Source organism: Hemiscyllium ocellatum, chromosome 9, assembly GCF_020745735.1.
Source record: "Hemiscyllium ocellatum isolate sHemOce1 chromosome 9, sHemOce1.pat.X.cur, whole genome shotgun sequence".
In the NCBI taxonomy this organism is placed as follows: domain Eukaryota; kingdom Metazoa; phylum Chordata; class Chondrichthyes; order Orectolobiformes; family Hemiscylliidae; genus Hemiscyllium; species Hemiscyllium ocellatum.
Window position 1 is genome coordinate 29,884,910 of NC_083409.1, and position 12,536 is coordinate 29,897,445.

The window sequence follows — 12,536 nt, forward strand, 5'->3', positions numbered from 1 at the left end:
TTTTGTTTTGAATACTATTGTGAACTGGAAGTTCTGAAGAAGTATCATATTGGACTTGAAATGTTAACTCCGTTTCTCTCTCTGTAGATGCTGCCAAGCCTTTCTCCAACATTGTTTGTATGTTAATCTCCATGATTCTGCTGATATCAGGGGATTTACATTCTCAGAACCTGCAAAATAGTAGGTCTGAGACACCAACAATCAAACATTTCTTTCTACTAATCCCTCAATGGTACACTTCCAGAGACCTAATTGCTGTATCAATTATTAGCAATCAGTATAGAGGCTGTAGTACACTTCAGCGTGATGCTGAGAATGTAATCCATAGAAGTCCATTGAATCAATTCTTGTCAATGATTTTAAATTGGGTAAGTCCTGTCATGGTTATCAGTATGGTGCAGAATCTAGAACCTTTCTCCCCTCCAATCCCAAGCAGAACATTGTTTTGCCCAACTTGCAAATATCTTGCATGGCACTGAGTAAGATTTGCAATTTTTTGAGTGTGATTGGTTTGAGACAAGTGCAGTTTTTTCACCTCAGTCAATTTCCATAGTTTGCTTTTGAGGAGCAGGAAGGTTGAGGGTTTAAACTTGTTTTCGTTTTCCTATGACAAGCAAAGTAGTTGTAATTTATTCTTGCATTTAAAATTCAGTTCTTGCTTTCACGATGTTTTAAATGAGTAAATAAAGCATATGTACTTAATCGTATAGTGGCTAGGAAGGATATTTATTCATCCCTACTTTGTGCTCTGGGCTAATTTCCACTTGGAGGATTGGGGAATGTCACTGTCCTTTGGCTCCTTGGACATAAGAGTGAATAATTGATTACTCATAATTGTCATCCACGATGTCTAAGAGACCACCCAAAGCTGAATGAATCATTGTACCACATGAGTTTGTGAGGACAGAAGATGCTTCTGATTCTTTGTTTGCTTCCAATACTTAGTTGAAATACATTTTGTATTCTCTCGGTGTCTTCTCACTGAAAGTGCAGAACTTTATTGTAATAAAATTCATGGGTTGATGGTGTTTCACTAAAAGTAGCATTTGTGGTCAGATCTCCAAAGAAATAACTTATTACTGTTGACTGTAATAAGACTAAATAGAGTCTCCTACTATTTTGTTCTATGTTATTAATGTAACAGAAAGTGAACTTTGAAGTGATAGTAAAATGATTCTGCATTCATGAAGAGGTTGGCTTTACTGTCATTTTCAGCACCTAGTCCTTTTCCAGTGAATCTTTCCCAACCATCTACCCCTTCTTGAGCAATGCTACCTTTCTCTTCAATTTAGTTGCTTTGTTTTGAGAAACCATTTAGATGTTTATTTTGCATGGTTTTGTATCTGAATGTTGTGGAACAATTTAAAACCACATTGAGTAACATTAGTTTGGTTTCTAATTTGTTTTGTATCCCGTTTCTGTCTCCTCCCCACCCTGAAACTCCATTTATTCCCAATCTACCCCTGTTCCATATTTGTTCCCTTCTTCATCACGGTCATCATGGTTGTGTTGTTCTGCACTGCTGCATTCTGGCTCGCTCACATCAATCGCCATCCTCCACCCAATAAAATATGGATGTTTCCATGGCATTGTCCAACCAGGGTGAAAATTCATTTCTACAGGCAACAGTAGCGAAGCTTGGTCCACTCCCACGCATTCTCAGCGATATCACCAAATCACTAACTAGCCCCACACCAATTCAGCAGCAGATCCGCCGATTTGGGGATCACATCAGCTCATCCCCAAATGTGAGTGGCAGTGTGTCATCTGGACTACAGCGGATATTTGAAGACCCCAGTGACAGGTAGGAATGGGTCATTTGCTGTCATAGTTTCAACTTTGCTATCCTTACTGTCTTGCAGAGAATCTGGGACACACAAATGTACTTTCCATAGGTATATTTGCTTGAACATTCACTACCATTCAGTATGCAAGGAAGAAGTCACTCAAAATGATCAAATGCACTCTTACTTTTTCATTTGCCGCCTCACGTAGTCACAATACGTGTCAAGGTCAGAAAGAATAAACAAGCATATAGTTTTCAAATCATGCAACTGATCTCAAAGCTTGTAAGTGGTCTCAAAACTTACAAATCAGCCATATCTGGATCTCCAATTGGCTACAAGAGGTGAATATTTTGGACATTACAGTACATGGACTCCACTTGGCATTTCAATATCTATACTTAGAATGAGGAGGTGATGTTGATGATCTCAGGGTTCCTACTCTGGCATTGTTTGTTACTGATTCAAACATTGTATGGTTTAGCACTCATTCTTAAGGAAGATGCATGTCAACGCTGTACATTTCCAGATCATGACCTTGCCATCTTGGATTTCACTCCTAGATTAGACCAATTGTAGCTAAGAGAAGCAGTCAGGTTGCTCTCATGCATTCGTCACTGCTGTTCCAATTAACCCAGTAGAAAATGAGTTGCTTAAGAATGAGATAAAAGTAGAAATTTCTGCAGACCCACAGGTTGGGTGGCAACAATGGAGCGATAAACACTGGGTTAGTATTTCAGATTTATAGACTTTGATCAGAAACTTGGAGAAAGGATAACAAGCGCTTGGCCAACACTGGATCCTATCAGCAGAGTAATTACAACAGGTATGGAAAGATATACTCAAAATATATGTAAATGATAAATATATGTACTTGGACAACAACCTTATCTTGACAACAGAAAACAGTGTTATAAAGGAAAGAAAATGCTCTTTAATGGCTTTTGGAAAAAGAAAAAATCTCAATGTAATTACAGAATTAGTAACAGAACTAATGCCAAATTGCTTTTGGTGTTCTCTTTCTTCTCTCCCTCTAATATAATTCATTCCTGTCTGAAGGCCTGTTACAATTTAGAGGCAGACATATTTCTAGCGTCTCTTTCAAGAAGAATTTATATCCCAGAATTTGTGGGCATTGGGAAAGTGACCTGCATATTGTTGTCTTTAGCATGGTTTCTCCTTTTCCCATGTCAGTTAGAATTTGCCTTCAGATCTCGGTGAATAAACAAGCAAGACAGACAGTCAGTCACATGGAAGTATTTTCTCAGATGGCAAACTAGGGAGGAAAAGGCAATGATTAGCCTTCACTTTATGAAATCTTACAGAAAGCAAAGTAAATGATCGGGGCAGCTCATGGGATTGATAGCTGCATCATCACAAAGAAACTTCTAAAAAATATTTTATCATTGCTGGGCAATTTGGTATCTAATGACGATATTCTATAGTAATTATGAATCTAGTAGCTCACTAAAATTTCACACTTTATTCAACAAGTTAACATTCTCAAGGACTTTACAATGAGAGTAAAGCTATAAAGGGGCAAGTTCACATTAGCCAAATGGTTTCTATTTGTTTGAAGTCTGTGCATGATTTTAACTGTAGAGAAGTATAGAATCACTCACAATAGCTGTGAATTTCCTTGCCTACGCATGTGTGGACTCCAGAATTTGCTGTCCATTTCAGAGACGTAATGAAGAAAAATGCTGACAGTTTCACAGTCATTGCCACTATCAAATATTGGCTAATCGATTCACAATACATTGCAAGAAAATCAGAGATTTTTGTGGGGACATTTCTGCTAAAATTAGTGGCACAAAATGATGTTGCAGTCATCCTATTTACATAGCTTGTCAGTTCTTTTGGGCAACACTAGCCTGGAAAAGCTAACTCAGTCAGAGCATCACTATGCATCTCTTCTCGGCTCCCAGTGACGAGAATAATGGCAGCTTTCCTACTTGCTTGGCTGTGAAAGTAGCAAAGGTTATTGAAACAGGACAACTGTCTGGATTCTTGACCAAGAAATGATTAACACTGTCTGGTCTGAGGGAGTAATAGTTGGGGAGTGAATTTAACTGTAAATAAAAATTGAGAGTGGGAATATTGTTTTTTTAATCAGCATGTTGTACAAAACTATAATTGCTTTTATTTTCAGTGATGTGCAGAAACTGCAGTCTCCAACTCAAGAGAACGTTGAAGCATTTCTCCACACCAAGCAGCACTTTCCAGGTCAACCGACCTCAACACAAAGCATGACTTACTCTGACAGGGATGAAGAAGAATCCATCCAACATAATGGTAGGAGTGTGTCACTTGTAGATCTGCAGAACACTGCAGTGGCTCAAGGGACAAGTAGTGTTCCAGTTCTTTCCAATGTGTCTGGACGGCAAACTGGCAACCAAGCCTTGAGTACCCATACTGCAAACATCAAGCAACTGCGAGAGGTACAGAGTGGGGCACACAGTGCTCCTCAGATCCGCCGGCCTCTACATCCAGCTCTGAGTCAGCAGAGCAGCCTGCAACCTCTGTCTTTCCAAAATCCTGTTTATCAGCTGAACAATCCACCAGTTGGAAGCAGTAAAGCTGGCATGGACTCCAGTTCAGAGAACCTAAGCTCGACAAGCTCCCAGAGCCACACCAATAGTGAGGAGCTAATCAGCAAACTCAGTGGACCCAGTAACAGCAGCATTGAGGACTTTGCTAAACGCAGTGCATACAGTGATGATTACTCTAAGCGAAACACCATGCCAGACAGGAGCAATCTTCCAGTGGCATTACCTCGACAGAATAGCATCGGGCATTCGCAGCTCCGCAGGACAGAGCTGTCAGCTCCCAATAGCCGAGTGAAAGCACCTCATTCATTACCACTTAGTGGATCACAGAGAAGTGCAGGTAGCATGTCAGGGCTACCATCTACATCACCTGAGCCACCACAAACTGAAAACAGGTCTCGGCAACCATCAACCTCATCCAAAGGAGAAAGTCCTGTGCCAAAAGTACGAGCAATACATAGACAGCAGCAGTCGCAACAGGTAAGCAATCCTTTCCAGGCATCATGTAGTGCTGCAATCAAGCAACACATTATTAGATGACTGTACATTCCATATTCTCATGTAGAGTGCAGTTTCAGAGTTCATCATTGGTTCCAGGGTCCTCTTTTGGTCAGTCTGGTCCAGTTTCCATCTTGTTCGTACATCCAGACTTCTAACATGACGCTAAATATGAACGTTTAATCCAGACATTGAAGTGGAAAAGGCCCCTTGCTACTGTGAGGTGTATTGTGATTCAGTGGAAGGAATTTCATTTGCACTTAACCCACACTTGTACTATGTTGATGTAAAAGAGAGATTATTCCTTCCTAATGTAAGCACCTTGATTCTTAACTGAATGGTCACAAAATTGTCCCATCTCTCAAATGTTATTTAAACATATCATTCACTGTATAAAACAGCATAGATATAACATAGCTCTCATAATTTTAATGTGGACTTGTTTTACTTTTTAGCAATTTTCCATACGCTGCAGGTATATGAACATCAATCTCCCATTAGGAATTTTCACATTGATATTGTTTCAGTTTTTTAAAAAAGTGTGCTGAAGTTGCATAGACCTTTGGAACCTGTACGCTGGCCATCACAGATTTGTGGAATTTTGCATACAGTTGCTATTAATTTTTGAATGCAAATAAAGTGAATATACCAGTGTACAGTCCCTGTGTAAAGTGTAGCACTGAGAGAGAAAGTATGCTCAATCCAGTACTTGTTTCTGTTGATCGTGGTGGTGACTGAATATTTATGTTATTGTCTGATTCTAATCATTGAAGGTCCAGTCACCAGTGGAAACTGCTACTATGTCGCCAGTTGAGAGAACAGCTGCTTGGGTTCTGAATAATGGACAATATTTGGAAGATGATGAAACAGAACAAATCCGTGAGGAGAATAAACATGCAGAGAGGGTAAATAAAATGGCTTACTTCTCTCCTATTTGAGTCTTGTACCAAGGATACTGCTTACTCAGCTAAAGTGAACATTGTGCAACTGGGAGTGAGAAGTAAACTGTTTAATGGAGAAAATTTAAAACTATGTTCATTCTAGCATGGGGATCTGAAATTTAGTAATACATAGGCTGTGTTTTTCTGAAATATGCATGATTTTAATTTATTACTTGGGATTGCATCTTCTGCCTGTGACAGATCTGTAAGCACCAGTCATTCACATTGTACTGAACAGATCAAAACTCTGTCAACAGAGGCAGCTTCAGTTAGAAGCAGAAACTCTGGATTTATATTATTGTACATTTTTCACAGTGGTAAAAGTAGACAGAGTATGAACATGTTACACACTTTTTAACAAAGAGGATTGATGAGGGCAGCGATAGATGTGATCTATATGGACATCAGTATGGTGTTCAACAAGGTTCCCCATGGAAGACTGGTTAGCAAGGTTAGATCTCATGGTATAGAGTTAGAACTAGCCATTTCGATACAGAACTAGCTCAAAGGTAGAAGACAGAGGATGGTGGTGGAAGATTGTTTTTCACATTGCAGGCCCGTGACCAGTGGAGTGCCACTAGGATCGGTGCTGGGTCCACTACTTTTTGTCATTTATATAAATGATTTGGATTTGAGCATAAGACGTATAGTTAGTAAGTTTGCAGATGACAGCAAAATTGGAGGTGTAGTGGACAGTGAAGAAATACAGGAGGATTTTGATCAGATGAGCCAATGGACTGAAAAATGGCAGATGGAGTTTAATTTAGATAAATGTGAGGTGCTACATTTTTGGAAAACAAATCTTAGCAGGACTTAGACGCTTATAGGTAAGTTCCTAGGGAGTATTGCTGAACAAAGAGACTTTGGAGTGCAGGTTCATAACTCAAAGGTAGAGCCACAGGTAGATAGGATAGTGAAGAAGGTGTTTAGTCAGCTTTCCTTTATTGGTCAGAGCATTGAGAACAGACGTCATATTGCGGCTGTACAAGACATTAGGCCACTTTTGGAATATTGCGTGCAGTTCTGGTCACCTTCCTATCGGAAGGATGTTGTGAAACTTGAAAGGGTTCTGAAAAGATTTACGAGGATATTGCCAGGGTTGGAGGATTTGAGGTATAGGGAGGGGCTGAATAGGCTGGGGCTGTTTTCTTTGGAGCATTGGAGGCTGAGGAGTGATGTTATAGAGGTTTATAAAATCATGAGGGGCATGGATAGGGTAAATAGACAAAGTCTTTTCCTTGTGGTGGGGGAGTCCAGAACTGGGGGGGCATAGATTTAGGGTGAGAGGGGAATGATATAAGAAAGACCTATGGGCAACTTTTTCACACAGAGGGTGGTATGTGTATGGAATGGGCTGCCAGAGGAAGTGGTGGAGGCTGGTACAATTGCAACATTTAAAAGGCATCTGGAAGAGTTTGGAGGGATATGGGCCAGGTGCTGGCAGGTGGGACGAGATTGGGTTGGGATATCTGGTCAGCATTGACGGGTTGGACCGAAGAGTCTGTTTCTATGCTGTACACCTCTGTGACTCTATGACCAATTAATTAAAGCCTTAAAGTCCCTAGGGGGGGGAGTGGTGATATTAAAAGTTCATGTCCCAATTGGTTGGTAAAATTCTGATGACAATATTGGAAGAAGTTTTATGTTCTATACGAGACAAATACTGTTGTGGTATAGCCACAGTCAGAACTGCAGTGTTAAATGGTTACCATAGCCAGCAAGTGACAGATTATAAGAACAGCAGTGAGCCAGACAATTAAACATTGGCTCTGCAGTGCAGTGGTGCAGTCTTGCTATGCGGAGAATGTTTGCAAGATAAATACCACAGGATGATAGGGTTTTTTTATATTCGTAAGAATACATAATGAGAATAATTGTAGGACCTTAATTTAAGTCCGAATTTTTGATTTTGACTCTGGTCTCCAGCATCTGCAGTCCTCACTTTCTCCTAGTTGATTTTGATTTTTTTCAGTTTAACTTGAATTTGGAAGGTTTTCTTTAACACTGTTGATTCCAATTTTGACAGTGCCAATGGGTATGTTGTTAATTTGCAGCATTCAAATCAGATAGAGGTGGCTTAGAAAAAGCTTTTGAAAGCAAGCAATCTACCTTGTCAGGCAGTTAGTTCAAGCATAATAGCATAGTATTTCATTACGTTCTGCTGCAGCAAAGATGTTTTGATTATTACCAGGGTTCACAACTACCCTAGACAGAGTACCAGCACTGCAAGAGAGTAAGGGGGCAGAGGTCAGTGTAGTGCCCATCACTAAGGAGAAGGTGCTGGGGAAGCTGAAAGGTCTGAAGGTAGATAGATCACCTGAACCAAATAGAATACATCCCAGAGTTATTCAAAGAGATACTAAACAAGTATTTTGCATCAGTGTTTATTATGGAGAAGTTATGGAAGATAGAAATATACGGGGATATCTTTAAAAATATCAGTACTACAGAGGAGGTGGTGCTGGATGTCTTAAAATGCATAAAGGTGGATAAATCTCTGGGACCTCATCAGGTGCTGGGGCAAGTTGTTGGTTGGAATGCTCAGGGATAGGATTTACATATATTTAAAAAGCCAAGGACTGATTAGGGATAGTAAGCATGGCTTTGTATGTGGAAAATCATGTCTCATGAACTTGATAAAGTTTTTTGCAGAAGTAACAAAGAGGATTGATGAGGACAGGGCAGTGGACATGATCTGTATTGACTTCAGTAAAGTGTTCGACAAGGTTCCTCATGGTAGACTGGTTAGCATGGTTAGGTTACGTGGAATTCAAGGAGAATGGGCCATTTGGATACAGAACTGGCTTGAAGGTAGAAGACAGAAGGTGATGGTAGAGAGTTGTTTTCCAGACTGGAAACCTGTGACCAGCAGTGTGCCCAAGGATTGGTGCTGGGTCCGCTGCTTTTCATCAGTAATGGTGTAGTGGACAGCGAAGAAGGTTACCTCAGAGTACAACGGGGTCTTGATCATATGGACCAATAGGACAAGACATGGCAGATGGAATTTAGTTTAGATAAATGTGAGGTGCTACATTTTGTAAAGGCAAATCGGGGATATTAACGGTGTGTTGCTGAATGAAGAGACTTTGAAATACACGTCCGTTGTTGCTTGAAAGTGGATTTGTAGGAAGATAGGATAGTGATGATGATGTTTGGTGAGCTTACCTTTATTGGTCAGTGCATTAAGTATAGGAGTTGGGAAATCATGTTCCAGCTGTACAGAACTTTGATTAGACCATTTTTGGAATACTGCACACAATTCTTGACTTCCTGCTACAGGAAGGATGTTGTGAAACATGAAAGGGTTCAGAAAAGATTTACAAGGATGTTGCCAGGGTTGGAGCGCTTGAGCTCTCGGGAGAGGCTGGGACTATTTTCCCTTGAGCATGAGAGGCTGAAGGGTGACCTTCTAAAGATTTATAAAATCATGAAGGGGATGGATAGGGTGGGTCAGTGGTTAGTACTGCTGCCTCACAACACCAGGGTCCCAAGTTCGATTTCGGCCTCCGGCAACTGTCTGTGTGGAGTTTGCATGTTTTCCCCGTGTCTGCATGGGTTTCCTCCCACAGTCCAAAGATGTGCAAGTCGGGTGAATTGGCCATGCTAAATTGTCCATAGTGATAGGTGCATTAGTATGGAGTGGGGGGAATGGGTCTGGGTTGGTTACTCTTCAGAGGGTCTGTGCGGACTTGTTGGGCTGAAGGGCCTGTTTCCGCATTGTAGGGAATCTAATCTAATCTAAGGTTTTAAATTTAAATAGGGCAATTACGGGAGTGTTAAATAGAACTGGCTAAAGTAAACAGTTTTCCAATTAAAAGATATTTCAATACAAATACAGTGGCAGACATTTAAGAAGGTGTTTCAGAATACACAGGATAAATATATTCCAACGAATATATTCTAGCGGCATTAGAAACCACATTGAAGGACAACAAACTCACGGAAGAAACACAACAAACGATCAGACAGGCAGTTGTATCTATTCTGAGCCGAAAGAGGGAAGGAAACAAACTGAACACACAAGAAAAGAAAGCCCTAGAAAACCTCAAAAAAGACAAAAAATTGTTATACTACCTGCAGACAAAGGTCGGCTCAGTCATCCTGAACAGAAGGGACACAGAGAAAGCCAATGCACTACTTGCAGACACCAACACCTACCGACAGGTGGCGCTAGACCCGACCCCACAACGAGGAAACAAAATTACATATCTCCTAAGAAAATTACACAATTCCGGACAATTAAATAAGACGTCATGCAGCTAGTGGACCTGTGCCTCACCACCCACTTCACCTTCAACACCATAATCTACAAACAAACCAACGGCACACCCATGGGATCTCCGCTATCAGGATTCATAGCAGAAGCGCTAATGCAAAGACTAGAACAAACAGCCCTACCAACCATCAAACCAAAAATCTGGGTCCGCTACGTAGATGACACCTTTGTCAATACAAAACGAAACAAGATAGAAGAGACATTTAACATCATTAACAACACTCTCACAGGCATTAAGTTCACCAAGGAGGAAGAAACCGACAACAAACTGCATTCCTGGATGTCACGGTCGAAAGGACAACGGAGAACTACAAACCTACGTATACAGAAAACCGACAAACACTGACCAAATACTTAACTACATCAGCAACCATCCCAACACACACAAACGAAGCTGTATCAGAACACTATTCCACCGAGCCACCACACACTGCAGCACAGACGAATTTGGAAAACAGAGGAGAACCACCTATACAACGTATTCAAGAAGAACGGATACTCAAAAAATACAGTCCGCAGATTCCTCAAGAACAAACCACGACAAGCAGACCAAACACAGCCAGAAACCCTAACTACCTTACCATACATCAAAGACGTTGCAGAAATGACAGCCAGACTACTAAGACTCCTCGGAATCCTAGTAGCACACAAACCCACCAACACTCTCAAACAAAAACTAACAAACTTAAAAGACCCAGTACAACCCATAGACAAAACCAACATCATCCACAAAATTCCATGCAAGGACTGCCACAAACACTATGTAGGACAAACAGGAAGAAAGTTAGCCGTCAGGATACACGAACACCAGCTAGCCACAAAAAGACACTCTCTCCCTCGTAGCACTACAAACGGATGAAAAAAACCACCATTTCGACTGGGACAACACATCTATCCTGGGACAGGCTAAGTAAAGACATGCCAGAGAATTCGTAGAGGCCTGGCACACCAACCACAATGCCATAAACAAACACATAGATCTAGATGCCATCTATCAACCCCTCAGAAAACGAACAGGAAATGACATCACCACAAACCCCAGGAACCCCATCCAGAAGAAAGATATAAATAGAAAGCAGGAGACAGCTTCGCTTCACTTGGAGGTCGCCACTGATGATATTACCTAGCCAGGTAACAAAACGTCTGGATATCAAACCTACAGCTCAGCAAGCAAACCTACACCCTGAATAAGAAAACATCCCAAGGAACAGATTCAACACTTATGACTGACTAAAACAGTTAAAAATGTAGTTTCTTACAGAAAAAGTATGTAATTGTACAAAGCAAGTTCAGAAATTTTTTTTTTAAAACAGAAAATGATTTTAAGAAAAAGAGAAAAACTAAAAGAAAACTAGCCAGAAATACACAGATAGGAAGAGTTTCTATAAACATTTAATGGGGAAGTTAACAACATGAGCGTTGGTCTTATGGAAAGTGAGTCTGGAGAATTAATATTGACAAATAAGATAAATGATTTGAACAAGTATTTTACATCAGTGTTCACTCCAGAGGATAGAAGTAATATCCCACAATTAGAAAATGGCAGGAATGGTGGAACTCAGAAAAATTACAATCAGTAATTCAATTGTGTCCATAAGTGTGAGCATTTGTAAATTGGATGTTCATAAATCTGCAGCTTTCTGTATTCAAAATATTGTAGTTGGGGACTTGGCTAAATAAAAGGTCATCAGGCAGAGTCAACAAGCTTTTGTGAAAGTGAAATAGTATTTTACTATTCCTGTATATTGGAGTTCTTTGAGAAAGTAATGTGCTGTGGATATAAGGGGAGCTGGTGGATGTATTGTATTTAATCAAATGCCTTCTGTAAATTTAAGTGCCCACATCAGAGGTGCCATGGAAAATACAAGCTCATGGTGTAGGGGTTAGTACATTGATATGGAGAGAAGATTAGCTGGCTATCAATGGAAACAGAAAGGTGGAATAAATTGGTCTTTTTGTTAGCAAGATGTAAACAAGCAATGTTGGCAATTTGTCCTGGGGTAAAGGGACAAGGGGGTATAATTACCAAATTTGATGATGGTAAAGATAGAAAGTAAGTTGTGAAAATGGCATGAGGAAACTGCAAAAAGTATAAAAAATCTGGCAAATGAAGACGTGGAAAAATGTGAAACAGGGAGAATAGAAAAGAAGCATACTACCTTATCTAAATGATGGGAGGTTGCAGAGCTCTGAGACACAGATCTCAGTGTCCTCATGCATGAATCACAGAAGTCTCATTTACAGGTACAGGAAGTAATTAGGAAAACTAATTGAATATCATTTACTGTGAGGGAATTGAATATAATATGAGGAAGGATGTGCAAGGTTATAACAGGTATTGGTAAGAGCACATCTGGAATTCAGTGTAAAGTATTAGTCATCTTAATTAAGGAAGGATGTAAATGCACTGGAAACAGCTCAGAAGTTTGTAAAAGTAATACATGAAAATATGGTTTATCTTATGAGGAAAGGTTGGTTAAGATAGGTT

General features: G+C 40.2%; 1 protein-coding gene across 5 annotated transcripts in view; it reads left to right on the top strand.

Moving 5' to 3' along the window:
* Window positions 1–12,536, top strand: part of rasal2 (RAS protein activator like 2) — a 410,016-nt gene that overhangs the window by 381,989 nt on the left and 15,491 nt on the right. For all 5 annotated transcript variants that reach the window (XM_060830107.1, XM_060830105.1, XM_060830106.1 and 2 more), the window contains 3 exons: window positions 1,602–1,804; window positions 3,937–4,813; window positions 5,605–5,736. In XM_060830107.1, coding sequence (XP_060686090.1) covers window positions 1,602–1,804; window positions 3,937–4,813; window positions 5,605–5,736 — 1,212 coding nt within the window. The remainder of the gene's footprint in view (window positions 1–1,601; window positions 1,805–3,936; window positions 4,814–5,604; window positions 5,737–12,536) is intronic.